The 17,233-nt window shown below is 43.2% G+C and overlaps 1 protein-coding gene across 2 annotated transcripts in view; it reads left to right on the forward strand.

Moving 5' to 3' along the window:
- The window catches only part of si:ch211-195o20.7 (cytospin-A), a 28,308-nt gene extending 11,481 nt beyond the window's left edge, over positions 1-16,827 (forward strand). The window contains exons 5-14 of one of the 2 annotated variants that reach the window (XM_063183540.1): positions 6,640-6,828; positions 7,025-7,329; positions 9,656-9,749; positions 9,895-9,961; positions 10,126-10,201; positions 11,742-11,847; positions 13,490-13,606; positions 14,942-15,001; positions 15,816-15,920; positions 15,955-16,827. In XM_063183540.1, the coding sequence (XP_063039610.1) occupies positions 6,640-6,828; positions 7,025-7,329; positions 9,656-9,749; positions 9,895-9,961; positions 10,126-10,201; positions 11,742-11,847; positions 13,490-13,606; positions 14,942-15,001; positions 15,816-15,905 (1,104 nt within the window). In that variant the 3' untranslated portion in view covers positions 15,906-15,920; positions 15,955-16,827. Of the gene's footprint in view, positions 1-6,639; positions 6,829-7,024; positions 7,330-9,655; positions 9,750-9,894; positions 9,962-10,125; positions 10,202-11,741; positions 11,848-13,489; positions 13,607-14,941; positions 15,002-15,815 lie in introns of both variants that reach the window. The other variant, XM_063183539.1, reaches the window with a different exon arrangement.
- Positions 16,828-17,233: the final 406 nt, after the last annotated feature.

Raw genomic sequence — 17,233 nt, forward strand, 5'->3', positions numbered from 1 at the left:
GTGTGTGTGTGTGTGTGTGTGTGTGTGTGTGTCAGTCTGTGTGTGTGTGTGTGTCAGTCTGTGTGTGTGTGTGTGTCAGTCTGTGTGTGTGTGTGTGTCAGTCAGTGTATGTGTGTGTGTGTGTGTGTGTTTGAGGGTGTATGTATCAGTCAGTGTATGTGTGTGTGTATCAGTCAGTGTGTGTGTATCAGTCAGTGTATGTGTGTGTGTATCAGTCAGTGTGTGTGTATCAGTCAGTGTATGTGTATGTGCATGGGTGTGCGGCGTCTCTGCTGATGGGCTAATGGGACGCAGCTGTGGTGTGAAGGCGCTGGTCAGACGAGATGAGGAGAGAAGGGAAGAGGGAAGAGAAGTTTGGCCGGCCTCCCCTGCTTCCCTCCCCTCACTGCTGCCAAGTAGAATAATCACACCCACACACACATAGACATGCCCACACACACACACACACACACACAGACATGCGCACACACACACACACACACACACACACACTTGCTCTCATCATACACACTAACTTGTGCACGTACACACTTACCTGTACACACACACACATGTGCTCGCGGGCACACGCACACACTTACTTACTCTCATCATACACACTCGCATAATAATAATTTTAATAATAATAATAATAATAATTGTATTTATATAGCACTGTATCATACAAGGCATGCAACTCAAAGTGCTTAACAAATGGGAAAAAACAGCATTGTTAGAGATGGATTTAAAAGGAGAGGTAGAGAGGAGAGGCAGAAACGGCAAGAAGGCAGAGGAAGAAGAGATAGATAGAGATTGTAGAGTCATAAGGTCCACTTAGGTTGGGACCAGGATTCTTAGAGGCGTAAGGTCCATAGTGGCTCGGTCCAGCATAAGTCATAGATAGTCACACTAAATTTGGGCGCTCAGATGTGGCCCCTGGTGGCATCAGGGGTGAGGGAAAAACTCCCTTTTCACTTGATTCATAGTTTGTAGGGGGAAAAAGCTCAATGAGGTCTGAGAAAAAAAACCTATAGCCAGGAAGAAACCTCAGGCAGAGACCAGCGGCCACCTAGGGGAGTATACAGTTTTTTACCCCCTAAACCCTCCATATCCAGCCTCTCTCCGATATCCCCATGATGGCATTCATCCAAGAGCAGGATAAATGCACCTAAACCCCAGTATTGTTCACACAGCGTTTACTTTTTAATTTTATTATAAATAACTATGTTTATTACACTGCTGTTTCATGGTGCTGATATCATTTGCCTACCCTGTCTATTGATAGATATTTGTTTGCACCTGCCTTTATGCCACCGTCATGTGGTGGACTGTGCTACTGTAGCACTGCATGTGCTTATGAGGGTAAAGATGCTTAGTTTCACAGATGCTGCTGATGCTGTTGTCTTGTCTGTGCCCTAGGCCAAACCACTAAGTTATACAGGAGAAGTGCATTAGTGAAGGGGATCCAATGAAATTGCATGGGAACCATGAAGCAGAACGGAGATTGCCCTCTCCTCCACTTTCTGTATGACCATTCTCCAGCTTGGAGAAGTGTGTGTGTGTTTGAGAGAGAGAGAGGGGTGGGGGTGGGGGGGTATACGTGCCTGATCCAAATCCAGAGAGAATGGGTTTCTTTCTGACTGCACTGTACGCACAAAATGACTCGTGGTTTCATTTTTCCATTTTGGCTTACACACCCTTCCACCCCCGCTCTCCATATGAGAGTAGGGTTAGAGAAACAGAGGAGGTGAGAGAGGGAGAGAAAGTGAGAGAGGCAGAGAGCAAGCATCTGCTTTAAGTTCAGCATAGCGACGGTCCCCCATGTCTATGCAAGTCTTGTTTCAAAGGGCGCTTAGTTTAGCTCAGGTCATGGTTCAGGGGGCGTCATCTTGGCTTCTCTCATCCTTCTCCACCTTTCCAAACTCTGCAGCCCCTACCACTTACTTCTAAACTCCAACTCTCTGGGTTTTAGCGATTATGCATACATTCACTGCAGTGGTGGTTTCAGTTGCTCAGCCCAGCTACCGGTAATTTGAGTCAATGAAGTGTGTTTCAGCACGTCTGGAACATTTTTCACTTTGGCTTCAGTGGCATGCAAGGATGTCTAATCTTTTGCATGATCCCCCTCAAGATCTCTTTTTTTTTGGACACAGTTCTCTGCAACTCTTATCTGTCTTGACTTGCGTAACGATTGCATTTTGGGTATTTTTTTTAGTGTGTCCTTTAAAAAAAAAGAATTAAAAAAAAGGCTTGAGGTTCTTTCTGCTGCATGGACATGCACAAAGGCCCCCCATCCATGTGCTGTAAAGTAGGGGTTGACCGATACAGGTTTTTTAATGGCCGATGCGATACCGATTTTTTTTTTTTCCATCACCCTTGGCCGATACCCGATTTCCGATACCCGATATTTGGGGCCGATATGGGTAAAAAAAAGGTTAAAAAATGAAAAAATTTCCAGGTGTAACTTGTAACATTTAAACTTGTAACATTTAAACACCCTCTCTAACAATCAAGTAATGTCTAACAATCAAGTAATAAAAAAATTAAGTGTCTTGGTGCTTTTAAAAAAAATCTGAATGACATAAAATAATAAATATTGCATATCGGCCAAAACCACACGCGTATCAGCCGATACTGATACACTTAAAATATGCAAATATCGGCCCGATACCGATACCGATATAAATATCGGTCTATCCTTACTGTAAAGCATTCACATTCTTGCTGGCTGCTGCAGCTGTCTGCTGTTGGGAGTTCTGAGCCACTGAGTCCAAATGAAGGCACTCTTCTGCGGAGGGGGTGCAGTGCACTGCAGTCGTCTTTCCTGAACTGGGTAGGCACAACAGCACTGCCACTGTCTGCTAGTGCTTAAGCCTCGTCGCAAGGATGACCTCAAGACTTTTTAAGTGGGGATCTCTGTGATTTTTTTCCTCGTCCTTCACTGTTTTCATTTAGCCACGAAGCATTCATCACTATTGGCATCTTGCAGAGGGAGTTGGAGTAGAAAGAGAAGGCCAGCCCTGGTCCAGTTTCTGTGGGAAAGGTTTTCTGTGGTTAAGTGCTTGATCTTCATGGACATGTTGATGAAATGGTGGCTGTTGAGTGATATCGAGTTCACATACATGGCAAGTCGATAAGGAGTATGAGTAATAATAAACATGCCGTCGTCTTTTCTCTGTGGTTTAATGTTTTAGCGGCTAAAACTTAGCCCATTTGCTTCATTTAAACTCCCTTTCCGAGGCTGACAAGACAATAAAGAATATGTGGGTCAGAAAGGTTTACTTGCCATATAATTACACGTTGGATTATTTATTCATTTGAGGTCTGTATAACTCCTTTTTTTTTAGTGACCCTGTCTAAATTCAACCCACAAGGGTAAACGTTCAAGAATTATTTCTGTGTATGACTAGAATTTCAATGCAGACCATGTGCACATCTGTTGCATTGCAAATACAAATACATTTGTCAAATGCAAATGTAAATGGGTGGGAGACGTGACGCCTTGTTTTTTCGTAACATTGGTTAAAAACCTACAAAACTGTTATTTTCCTTAAAAAAACAAATGTCAATGAAAGAAGATGTGGTACATTATGTTTCATATTAGTCTTAGATGAGAAGAAACATTTTTGTTAAGATTTATGTAAAGGTTTATATGTCAAATTTCCTGCGGTGTGACTGTAACATTAATGAAACAATATATAATAATATATATATAAATTAACCAACAACATTTTGAATAATGTATGAAGCATTTGGCATGATTGCATAAATCTTAACTTTAGATTAAGATATGTGAATGTGGAAAAAACTCAAGACAGTAATATTAACTACAAGTTCTATTTCGTAACACAAATTGCGTCCTGTGGGGTGACATGTATGTCAATGTTTGTGAATGGGCAGCTGCAAGGCCAACTACAAGGGTCTTAAAGACTGGCTCCTAACCAGTCAGTACCTCAGTTATTGGAGAGTGCTGTGGAAGTTTAAGGTGACTCTTAACCTCTTAATATGTCTTCATATTGCAATCTTTCTGTCACGCAATGCTTAGGTTCATTTTATGGTGTCCTGTGGTGTGACTGCTCTTATAGGAGGAAAAAAAGATTTTTTTTATTAATGAAAACACATATTAAGATTAAACACGATATCATTATCAAATTAGCACGAGCTCAGATGTCAGTCATGTATACAAAAGGATTAAAATGGCCATAATGCAGTGAATTCCCTGTGGTGTGACTCCATTTTCCTGCGGTGTGACATGCCTATGCTATGTGTTGATGCAGGCCACATTTTCCCAAAAATGGCAAAAATAAGGTGAAATTCCACAGACCACTGAGTGCTTTATTTTTTTCTATTTTTTTCCAATTTTTATCCATCATTTTTTTCAGGAATTTGAGAAACTTTTTTTTTTTGTGTGTTACGGCCTTAAACGTCATCCACCCAAATACGAAAACATTTGATTGACTTCTCACTGGTTCTTCTCAGTGTTTGATTTGTGTGCAATTGTTAAAAGGTACCCTTGGATTTTGCTATTTTGTTTGCAATTAACACACGTAAACCACCAGGTAATTATGGAGGTTTACAGACATAGAAACCATGGAACTACTTCATATTCCTTCAGTACTCCCTTGTCTCCTGGTATCTCTATATTCTAGAGTGGGGAACCTATATCTCGAGGGCCGTTTGGGGCCCTTGAGGCCGTTCTATTCGGCCCCCGATTTAATGTTATGCAGCTTCACATGAAATATGACATATTTATCTTATAAAATGTTAGGAATCTTAGAAAATACATTTGCAATACAATGACGTTATATTCAGGGGACCTAGAGAAGGTGGGATCTGTTTTAAAGGTGGCTGCCTTCAATGGGAAATCCTGGTTTGAGTTCATAGTACGGCCCTCTGAGGACTTTTACGGTCCTTGGATGAATTTGAAGTGGCCCCTCGAATGAAAAAGGTTCCCCACACCTGCTCTATATTCTAGAGTGGTTTGCTTACATCACTAGAAGAGTGGGGGGTGGTAGTCGCTTATTCCAGAGTAGCACGATGGACTGTTTGCCGTGCTGTGCTCTCCACTGAACAAGCACGAGGAGGCCTGACCGGCGAGGTTACATAACCTCCATATCAGACATACTAGATCTCCTACTAAGTCTGTCTCTCTGTGGGAGAGGCAGACATCCCAGCCCGGCTCAGAAAGTAAACGTCCTGCTCCTGCCACATATTTGCTCTTGCCAATTTACTGAGCCTGCTGATCCTTGGCTAGCTGAGATAATTAATGACATCACCTGGGTGGAGGGCACAGGCCAGAGGGATGGTGGGACATTTACTTTCTCCATTTAATTGGGTTTGTCCACCCCTGTTCTCTGATGATCTAGATAAAATTCCTTCTACATATTTTTGTTCCAGCCAATGAATTTAACCGGCCTTAAACCTACTTTAGAACAGCTTCCCAAACACATGATTTAATTAATGTGACCGCAGGACGAAGGAATGCATGACAGGAATTCCACTTTCTGAATCTGGGATGTCCGTGTACCTCTAGTGTAGACAAGCGGTGAGGTTGGGTTGTAGTTTCTCCTCAATAAAGTCTCATTTCTATGATGATGCTTGCAATAACTGAACTCTGTAGCAATGAGTGGTTGTTAGGGTCTCCTTTCCATTCGGTTTGTCTATTCCATTTCTCCATTTTTCTCCATTTCAACATTTTTGAATAGGATCTAATGGACAGAGCAAACTTATCCTCCAATCCGCTATCATGTATGAAATCCGGAGCACATGTCAAATACAGTAGAATCAGGATTTAGCTTGACTCTCTTCATTCATTTCTATCCAAAATTTTGTCAAGATGTGACCTATAGCATGGAAGTAGAACGGTTGTCTGACTTTAGGCACTCTATAAAGTCCAGACTTTTTAAGATCATCTGTGATCTATGAAGTTGGTCTTCAAGGTGACTAACAGTTGTTTGGGATCTTTTCCCTCCACCACCAATGACTCTCAGACCAATTCATACCTCGACATGTGGCCGTCGTCATATGAAGAGGGGTTATTCTAAAAATTAATTCTCTTCTGATTCCCACATTAGGGTTATAACTGTCTTCTCTTGGTGACGAAGAAGGCTCTTAGTAATGAGACGAAACATCTTCAAGCTCCTTAAGGAAGCCTCTGTTGCATAGAACTAAACTCTTGATTTAGATGACCCAGCCAGTGTGTATACCAAGTACAAACCCCAACTCCAGTGAAGTTGGGAAGTTTGGTAAACTGAGAATAAAATCAAAATGCTATCATTTTCAAAACATTCAATACATTCCTTAGATGGAGAATAGTGAAAAGACAACATATCAAGTGTCAAAACAGAGAAAAAATATTGTTTTAGGGGACATATGTACTCATTTCTAATTTTATAACTGCAACACGTCTCAAATAAGTTGGGACGGGGATCAGTGAAATGTTATAAACATCCAAATAAGATAAAACAAAAGTAGTGGTAAATCATCTAATAGACGAACCTGCAGTGCTACTTTTCTTCACTAAATGACATCTTTTGGGCTATCTGTTAACAAGTTTACCACTTTCTGTAGGTTAACTTAGGTATATTACTGAAGTATGTTCATGGAATTTACCCACCTGGATGAATGAGAATATTCAGACATGTCTTCCTTCCCTTGCAGACGGAACGTGGTGAGTGGCAGCAGTTCCAGGCTGATCTGCAGGTGGCTGTTGCCGTGGCCGACCGGCTACGTGCTGAGGCGGAGGAGGAACTGAGCGCCCTCCGAGAGGAGCAGCAGGACTGGCAGCAGCGGCTGGACGACGCCCAGAGGGCACAGAAGGAGGCAGAGGGTCGTCTGGAACCCCTCCAGGTTGGTTTTTGTTTATATTCTATGTTGGATACTAAATGATCTTACATTCAGAATATGGCATGTCTATGTCCAAAAATTATGATAAATTGTAAGTTTACAGTAGAACAGGATGCATGTGTGGATTTGATGGCTGATGTGAATCAATAATGAGCCTATAACCAATGACTGCAACAATTTTTGACAAAAATCAAATCAGGCCCAGCTCGCAGAGGAAAGTAAGCAGAGACACACCACTGGTACCACAACCCAGCACCAAACCCAGAACCAGACCTCTCACCAGGGCCTCATAAGACAAAGTCCGCGTGGTTCCCCTACCAGAGTAGCACAGGAGCAGACACAGACACAGACACGGACGCAGCCTGAGACACAGCAGGCCTTCTCCAGGGGGCGGGAGAGGAGCACCAGTGGCAAGGGGGTAGCAGAGTGCTACCTGAGGAGCCTGGCAGCCGGGGAGAGGAGGAGGGAGGAGCCCCGCAGGAGCCTCACCACTGAGAGATCCAGGTGAGATGCAGCATTGCAGCATTACCGCAGAAATACACCAGCGGCGATCTGAGCGAGGCGAGCGACGGAAGTAATTGACTTTGTATTGAGTCGCGTGACAAAAGCGATTCTGGAGACTAGAGCGATTTGCGCGACGAGCGCGACAGTTTGAAGTTGAAATCTTTTCAACTTTCTATGACGCGGTTCGGTGACAAGCCGCGACAGCCATTGACTGTATAGAGGTCAGTGACCACAGCCAATGGGAATGCTTGAATGCTTTGCCTTCTGCCTGTACGGACATACTCTAGTCTCCTCAATCGCTTGTATCGCTTGCTGCTGCACTCTGTCGCTTGAATCGCATCGCGCCTGGTCTATTCGCACGGTTATACTGCAGAAGAAGTCATATCTGCTCAACTTTGAGGGTAGTCGTGGGTAAGCAGTTAGGGCGTCAGACTTGTAGCCCAAAGTTTGCCGGTTCGACTCCCAACCCGCCAGGTTGGTGGGGGGAGTAATTAACCAGTGCTCTCCTCCATCCTCCTCCATGACTGAGGTACCCTGAGCATGGCACCGTCCCGCCGCACTGCTCCCTTGGGGCGCCATTGGGGGCTGCCCCCTTGCACGGGTGAGGCATAAAATGCAATTTCGTTATGTGCAGTGTGCAGTGAACACTTGTGTGCTGTGGAGTGCTGTGTCACAGTGACTATGGGAGTTTGAGTTTCCCAATAGGCTTTCACTTTCTCTTTCACTTTCAACTTGACTTTGAAATAGAAATGGATTTCAACTGGAAATTTCCACCCAAGATGTTTCATGAAAGCTTCACTACTATTGTGCTATTACTATTACCACCAGGTGCTGGATGCTCCAGGTGAGATGCAGCACCTGGACTAATGAATTATAAAACCGAAAAAGCAGTACCTATATATTTCCAATGTTTTTGCTGGGCAATCTGGATTCAGAAGCTACTACAATCCAGTGCCACATACTCCCAAATTACCTGGTTTCATCTGTGCACATGACTTAATTAGACGGGTGAAACCAGGTCATTTGGAATATGTGGCACTGGATTGCAGCTTCTGATTTTTTTTTTTGTCAAAACTGAGTTTGGATTAGATGGTGACTTTGGAAAACTGTAGGTCTAAGACTAAACGGCTTCCTTTGCCCTATTGAGAAATTCCCATAAAAAGCTTCACCACATCTATGCCTGTCCATGCCTCTATGTGTTACTGCACATGTAAGGCAGAGTATATTCAGACCATCACTGCCATAGCAAATCTATACAATCTCTTTCACCATAATTTTATTTCAGGGCTTTGGTTTCCCCAACTTCATCTTTTTTTAGTATAAAATTGGCCAACTGAAAGTGAGAACTCAAACAATGGTATTTTAACTTCAAACCCAGTGCCTACCAATCACAACGCAAAGGTACACTTATCCAGACTGTCTGCACACAAAGTGAAATGAAGACCCTGGTTCACCCAGCTAAGACCACAGATGGATATTCAGGTTCAGACTTGATGCCTGGTACATATAATTAGCCTTTGTGATATAAACTCACCCATTACACCCACTCATTTTGCCTTTGGCTGCCACTACTTTGTAATCCTGGACTATTTTTATAGGCTTTATTGACACTTCCTTCAAGGGTAATTGTTGCGTGCACAATACAGCAGAGAAGTTTCCGACCATCAGACTTGTGTTGTGTGAAGTCCAGTGATGGCGCACAGTTTAAGCTCGGTGTTGTCCCCTCCACTCTCTATTTGCCTTGTGATCCGAGCTGCCCCCTGATATGCCAGACCCGCTCATCCTGTAAGCGCCCACTTGAATAATTGTGCAGCCTGGGTGATGCCAAACGGGCGCAAAACAGGATTAGTAGTACAGTGTTGCTGCCGCCACCTCTGCTGATGCTTGCTGCTGGTGCCATGGAGTTTAATCAGCTGTCGTGCTCCTGCATCGTGGGGGAATGTTTTGGAAGAGATTTTTTTATGCCTGGAAAGTGAATAGTGAAGCCCAGAGGTTTAATCAGCTGTTGCGCTCCAGCAGCAGTGTGGGAAAGAATTTTGGAAGGATTTTTTTTTTAATGCCCCTGGAAGGCGAAGTGTGATATCTGTGGTGGCATGCAGAGCACACTTGTACATTCGCAAAATGGCTTGACCATTACCAATCATATCCAAATGAAATGCCAAGTGATGTTTCACGCTTGTCCCTGTCCCTCTCTTGGGATGTGTAGGGCGGCTAAATGAACAACGGCATGATTCTTTATCCTTGTACCTTCCCTGAGAGCTTGTTGTGACAACTGTTGCTAATCGTATCTGCCTGATTTAATGTTTTGATCATTTTTCCCCCACAGGAGCCTCTCAAGACTTCCCGTTTCCAATGACACCTCCCCAGTATTGCTAAATGGTACTTCCCAAACCACAACCTCATCTGCCTCCAGCAGTAAAGTAAGAACCAAAAAGTACCATCAATACAATTAATTTTAAAAAAAAGCATGACTTAAGTTTAGCTTCTTCTCATTACTTCCAATAATATTAAAATCCTGTGAACTTTTTTTTCAAAATCTCTTTATCATTACTATTTTTATTTCAGGGCACGTCAGACACCAGGGGAAGGCGGGGTCAGGACAAACAGGAGAACTTGAACAATAATCATTCAGGTTGGTTCTACAATGCGTCATTTCAATGGAGCCTTTCCCTTGTCAAACCGAGAAACGTCCCTCTGATGTCATAATCACTGTGTACTATGATCTGCTGGCAAATGTAAACTGTGTGCGTGCGTGTGTGCGTGTCTGTGTGTGTTTTGTGCGTGTTTACTTTGAAGGCAAACAAGAGGAATCGGACCGCCTGCCTATTCCTGACCTCACAGATTCTTTCCCTGTCACTACTAGTAAAAGCAGGTGAGCCAATCAGCCATCCATGCAAAACGAATCCACCACACCCACCTTATAGCAACAGCACTCCAGGCCTTTTATACTTCAGGGGTGCGTTTCTCGAAAGTGTAGTTGTTAGCCAGCTAGCAACTTGGGTAGTTGCCAATGGGAAATTGCATTGGAAACAACAAAGTAGCTAATGTAGTTAGCAACTATGGTTTCGAGAAACGTACCCCAGATTAGCTCGCTTAAATCAGAGATGACAAACTGCTCCCTCAGCTGTGCCTCGTGGCAGGAATTTGTGGGTAGGACCAGGCCGCACATTTGGATACAGGTTCAGTGGCCGGGTGCTATGTTGCCCTTCTTTTCAAGGCTTTACGGCATGCTGCACTGATGCAGTCATTCGCAGAACAGAAGAAAACAGAACAGTACATCAAGTTCCGAATGGTACACTTCACAGTGCTTGGGGAATACTGGCACTTGAAGCTTTGATTGAAAGCTTAAGTTACACACACAATATATTTCTTTGTAGGAGAATGCCTAATGTAGTACTCATAAAAAATGATAGATGTATCTCACTAATCAGTGAGAAAGGCTTTCCATCATTTAGAGTAATGTATAGATGTATACGTACGTTTGCGTAACTCATTCAACTTTCCAAGTGAACTTGTCATTATTTTTTACAGCACATTTGTGTGATCGACCATCTCTGAGTAGTGTTTACTGTAGACTTTTAGTGACGTTTGTCTAAAGCAGGGTTTCCCAAACTGGGGTGCGTGCACCCCTGGGGGTGCGCGGCCTGCCACAAGGGGGTGCGCGAGCTGAATAGAGTACTGGCTGAAATGTGTGTTTTTACAGAATTAATGAACATTACATGTTGTTTGGTGAATTGTATGCTGGAAGGATCCATCTTTACGTGTAATTTATAACTCCTAGACTTGTCATGCAAGTTCCATTGTAATGATGGCAGAAAAAACTATTGGAAATTAGTTTTGCTCAAATTGTGCGGTTGTGCAACATTTGCTTAGGGGGTGCGCGAACCTCACTGAAATGTAAAAGGGGGTGCGCAGGGAAAAAAGTTTGGGAAACACTGGTCTAAAGAATGAACTCTAAGAGAATGAACTATAAGAGAGTCTTATTGGATTTCTATAATGTGACTTACAGTAAGTTCTGAGAGTTTGCATCACATTATAAACCAACAATCTGTAATAACCGTGTGGTTCATTCAGACATACAGCTTAAGAAGCCAGAATTAGACCTCGTAAGTCGCCTTTGCTGCTGGACTTTCAAAGTATACCGGCCGACTGAAGTGTGGACTTTCCCCCTGTGAATAGTGAATGCTTTTCTGCACATTGGGCTCCCATGGTTCTCACAACCTCAACTCTGTTACAGTATATTAAGTCAACATGGCCTGACCTTTTGATGTTTGTTTTGAAACCATTGCCCAATAGCCCCATCCAGAGTGGTCTGACACTCAATACCTGTCCATTACTTGATTTTTTTTCATTCATTGTGTGTTTTTCTGTGTGTCTGTCTGTGTCTGTCTGTGTGTGTGTGTGTGTGTCAGTCTCAGCAGGCCTCAGGATGACTTCAATCGTCTGCTGCGTCGCCATGGAGGCTCCAAGAGGAACTCACTGCTACGCTGGTGTCAGAGTCGCACCCAGGGCTACAAGGTACTCGGACAGGACGCTCACCAGGCCGGGGCCACTGTAAACACCCCTCACTCACTCACACACACACACACACACGCTCTCACTCAGCTCAGCTCAGAGGCCCTAGCGTAGAAATGTAGACACTCCAACGAGCATCATATTTATGAAAAAGAATATTCCCAAAGCTTGTTAACCAACATTTTAAAGCCTGAATAGAATAGAATAGAATAGAATAGAATAGAATAGAATAGAATGTCTTTGTCACTATTCTCATGTAAAACACTATACACATTGTAAAACCACCCCCTCACACAGGCTCTCACACAACTCAGCTCGGCCCTATGCTGCCTTCAAGACATGTCGGGAGGTTCGGGCGGCTCACAAAACTTCTGATATACTTTTATACATGTCTGTGGAGTTGAAAGATGTTTTTTCCCCGAGCATAAGGTCAGGATTTACGACTTTGTGACCACCGTGAATGCAGCATCATATCTATACATCTCAAGTGTCCGCAGTGTGTGTGCTACCTGTCATCACGCCTGGCTATCACCAGACTATATCACCTGTGAGATATAGTCTGGGAACAGTCTATTCATTGTCTCGAAGGGGAGGTTGATCTAAACTACTTAAAATACTATCTAAAGCTTAATGGAAAGCTGTTTGCGCATCTGGTGTCAACATGATTAATCTGCGAACAAACTACAAGCTTTCATGTATCTAATATGTCTTGCTCTCCCTTCCCGACGTTCTTTGTTTCGGCTCACAAACTCAGGCAAAGATTTCAGCAAGGGACCAACAATTGTGCAGTGCAGCATGTGAATTCCCAGGCTATACATCATCCTATTAGTTGTCCTGATTGGATGTAGTAATATCCCATGACCTCCCTGACTACTATTTCTTTCTAAACCCTACCTCATCTTAATGTGGGTCTACCTGCCATTGCTGTGGTAACTGGAGAAATTGTTCTAGACCTTAACATTTACACCTTCCGCCCTGACTAGGTGAAATTGATGACTGGTCTTAGTCAGTAGAAGGCTTATGAAGGTCTGTAGTTGGATTTGTGTTGAGTTAGGAGTGAATGTTGAGATGAGACCGACTGGTTTTACACGTAAGCCCTGTTGGTGCAAGCAGCTCCAGAGACCAACAGCAACACGACACACAGACTCCTACTTAATAATAATAGTTTTACCAGTATAGGCCTATTATGTGTACATCATCTGACTCATGGAAATACGTGTGTTCCTTAAGTAATGCCTTCTGTCCCGTGCCATCTGCTCTGGCAACTGTAATGATAGTAATTCCTCTCTCATTCTGTGTGTATACACGCAATGCAAGCACTCAAATACAAGCGAAGATGGAGAAACACTGAGTTGCACATATTATTCTTCACATTTACTGTAAGTAGCAAAGTTTTGGATATTTTATTGACCGCAATTATGAAAGGGACTCAAGGTAGTACTAAAAGGTTATTTACTGTGTAGCTGATGCTTAAATAAGTCGTTAGTTAGTAAGTGAACGGTGTCTCCCGACCACTTTCGCAGTCCGCTGTCAGAATTCCCCACATTTAACTTTTGGCTGACGGCGAGGAGGAGAGGGGCAGAAGATGAATCTGAAATAAGATTTTTTTTTTTTTCATTTATTCAATTATTTCTTTCCTCTTCAGAATATTGACATCACCAACTTCAGCAGCAGCTGGTCGGATGGCCTGGCGTTCTGTGCCGTGTACCACACCTACCTCCCGTCGCACATTCCATACACGAGCCTCAGCCCCGACGGCAAGGTGAGAACCCGCACTCGCACACATTACATTACACTTAACTGATGCCTTTCATCCAAAGAGCCTTAGTTATTTGAAGTGCAGGGTATGGTTTACAGTCCCTGGAGCAGTGTCTGGTTAGGTGCCTTGCTCAAGAGCACCTCAGCCATGGAGTGAAATATGGAGTGGTAGGCAGGACTTGACACTAGCACCTGCCAACCGGCCAAATGCTGGTAAAACTTGGCTGTGGCTAGTAACAATTACAGTGCCACTAGCCAATTTGGCAGGTAGCTTATTCAATGATATGAGAGGTGTAAAAAGCAGAATACCTGTATATGCTATTCTGATACTAAGTTAGAAAGAAGAAGAAAAAGAAAAAGAAGAAAAAAGAAAAAGCTCAGTTTACTCAGTTTCTATTTGTTTGATTTATTTCCATGTAGAAAGCTATGCACTCATCTGATTTCTTCAACACCTCATCTTCTGAGGTTAGATTAGCAGCGTCATGATAAAGGAAAAAAAATATTTCATATTGTGGCTAGTAGTATAGCTGGATGGCTAGTGACTAGTTAGTGTGAAGCCCTGGTGGTAGGGTGAGATTCGAACCTGCCACCCTCCTATCTAAAGCCTATCTCCTTAACCCTAAGGCCACGGCTGCACATTCCCACGCTCCCTCACACACTCATCAATTACACACCCCGATGCACATTTAATTCCATTCAGCGCTTGTATGCAGATGACTGAAACTATGCAGCTTAGCTTTCACACCAGTCATGCAATGCCTTCTATTATCCCTGATGCACCTTCTGATTTTTTTTATGTGAATGTGATCCCAATGTGAATTTGAGTCATTATACTGTAAAACATTAGTCATAGAATAAAGTTAGAAAAAGATGGCATCACTGACCTATACTGTATCCACGTCATTGGATGGCATGCTACATTGTATTTTTGCAACAATGCTTATATGTTCTGAACGTGAACAGTATTATGAAGTTAAACCAAAATGAAGGAGTCTGCATGTGTCTTGTGAATTGTGAATGACACAAAGACCATCATTACATCAACCCCACACAAGATGACCCAAGCGGCAGATTGTCTTGAAGAAGAGAAGTTTTCATCAGCACTTTATTACAGTGTCTTGAAGAAGAGAACTTTTCATCAGCACTTTATTACAGTGTCTTGAAGAAGAGAAGTTTTCATCAGCACTTTATTACAGTGTCTTGAAGAAGAGAAGTTTTCATCAGCACTTTATTACAGTGTACTGCATGACTGCTCCTGCATGACGTGTTCTGTTGTATCATTATTATTATGGTGATAATGGTGATGATTGTTGTTGTTGTTGTTGTTCTCTGCCCACAGAGGGAGAACCTCACCCTCGCATTCCAGACCGGGGAGGGTGTTGGAATCACAGCCTCACTTGTAAGTCCGCTCTACATTCAGCACACATGGAACAAGAATCTTTGCTCAGGGCGATGGAATCACGTTTGTGTTTTATGGAAAGCAGAGCGTATGAACCACTCTTGGGATCTTGGTATATAACCAATTGGGGGCTGCATTAGACAATGGGTCTCAGCTCGGGAAGGAGGAGAGGACAATGGCTTGGACTGTTTGTGCGGTCTAACCTAAGGAGTGCTCTCCATTGAGCACTGGTTTTGAACATGTGGAGCCAAGTGAGTGCTTTGATTGGAATCTGAAATCTTGGTCTTCCAAATATGGGAATCCCCAAGACCAGACTTAGCTCAGCTGTCCAGATAACTTGGTAGTGAGTGTTCTGTCTGGACTTGGCCCTTTTTATTATTGCACTGATTCACTTGCCGTGTGTGTCTGTGTCTGTGTCTGTGTCTGTGTCTGTGTCTGTGTCTGTGTGTGTGTCTCTGTCTCTCTGTGTGTGTGTGTGTGTGTGTGTGTGTGTGTGTGTGTGTGTGTGTGTGTGTGTGTTTCTGTGTGTGTGTGTGTGTTTCTGTGTGTGTGTGTGTGTGTGTTTCTGTGTGTGTGTGTGTATGTGTTTCCTGTGTGTGTGATTGTGTGTTTTGTGTGTGTGTCTCTGTGTGTGTGTGTTGTGTGTGTTTGTGTGGGTGTGTGTGTTTCTGTGTGCGTGTGTGTGTGTGTTTCTGTGTGTGGGTGTGGGTGTTTCTGTGTGTGTGTGTAAGTGTGTGTGTGTTTCTGTCTCTGTGTGTGTTGCTATTTTCAGTGACGCGCTTCCTTATTGCCTATTCCTCTGTGTCTGTTTTAGACCGTGGACGAAATGTTACGAGCTGAAGGGCCTGACTGGCAAAGGGTTCTGGGATATGTGGAGAGCATATACAGACACTTTGAAATGTGAAGCCCCAGGACTGGACTGGGCTGGACCGGAACGGAACGGATGTCTCCATCCCGGGATAGCAAGATGGATGGGAATGCATGGCAGCCAGAAGGACCAGGTGTATTTGAGGCTTCCCCCCTCTCTCTGTACATTTCCTTATTACTGATCAGGAGAACTACTGAGGCATGGATTACACATGATGAGTCAGGACTTGACGGACAGGACTGTGTGTGGAGTGGACGCAGCAGGACTTTTTTGGCTTGGATCGCCCCCTGTTGGACTTATAATGAAACTGCATGAGAGGATGAAGGCCCTATACGGATACACTACAGTGTTTTGGACGATGCTACTTAAACTACATGAGTGTTGGACACAAGAAGGTCGAAGGGGTTTGATTCAGCCGAGTGACTTCCTTTTTTTATTTTAAATCTTGTTAAGGATGAGAAGAGGAGGATATTATGCAGCTGCTTTAACTCGCTTGTGTTTGGTTTGTGATGAACTGTGGTAAATACTGTCAATGTTTTTGTGACTTTTGTGACTGTTTTTGAAAATAATACCAATTTGTGCTGTGATAAAGAAACACTCTGTAAATATGCACTTTTTTAGATGCACTTTGTAATGTGCCTGTACGAGCTATACCTCGAAGATGGAGCTCCAATGACAGACAGGAGGGACACCTGTTCATTCAGGCTTATTTAAATGGCTGATCACTGAAGACCGCAAACTGTGCCTATACAGCTCATGCCAGACAGCACTGGCATGCATGATGTGGTTCTAAACCTTGGCCTTCCTTCCCTAAATCTGAACAGGCCCCTCTCTGTGTCTGTGGATGAGTCCACCGTTGGGAATTTAAATGTAATTGCAGCCATTAACGAAGGCTACTTTGCCAAAGACTCTGAGAAATGAATAAATGAATAAATAAAACCATTTATTTTGAGCCTCAGCTGTGTCCTCATGGTTCTTATTAGTGTTGAGAAGAGTGTTGCCTGTGTCCAGTGTGGCTTTGGCTCAAGACTCTTCTTCTACTGCCCTCTTGAGGTTGCCATGTACAGTAATTGTTGCTCATTTTCATAACCAGTAAAATTTCTCTCTATAGTCTGGGAGACTGCTTAGTTTAATTTAAACCGATGCATCTTAAAATTAAACATGGCAATCTTCAGATGTCTGGCTCTGGTTTAAAGTGATCTGAAAACCAGAGCCAGATGTCTGCGGATTCCTCCTATTTCCAACAAAAAGTATTTTATTGTGTTATACATAACAGGCCCGGACTTTCCACATTTTTCTAAGTGATGACGATGGTGCAAGTTTTGTTTTGTAAAATACTGTTACATCTAATATAATTCAAACAT

This window comes from Engraulis encrasicolus, chromosome 19 (genome assembly GCF_034702125.1).
Source record: "Engraulis encrasicolus isolate BLACKSEA-1 chromosome 19, IST_EnEncr_1.0, whole genome shotgun sequence".
Taxonomy (NCBI): Eukaryota; Metazoa; Chordata; class Actinopteri; order Clupeiformes; family Engraulidae; genus Engraulis; species Engraulis encrasicolus.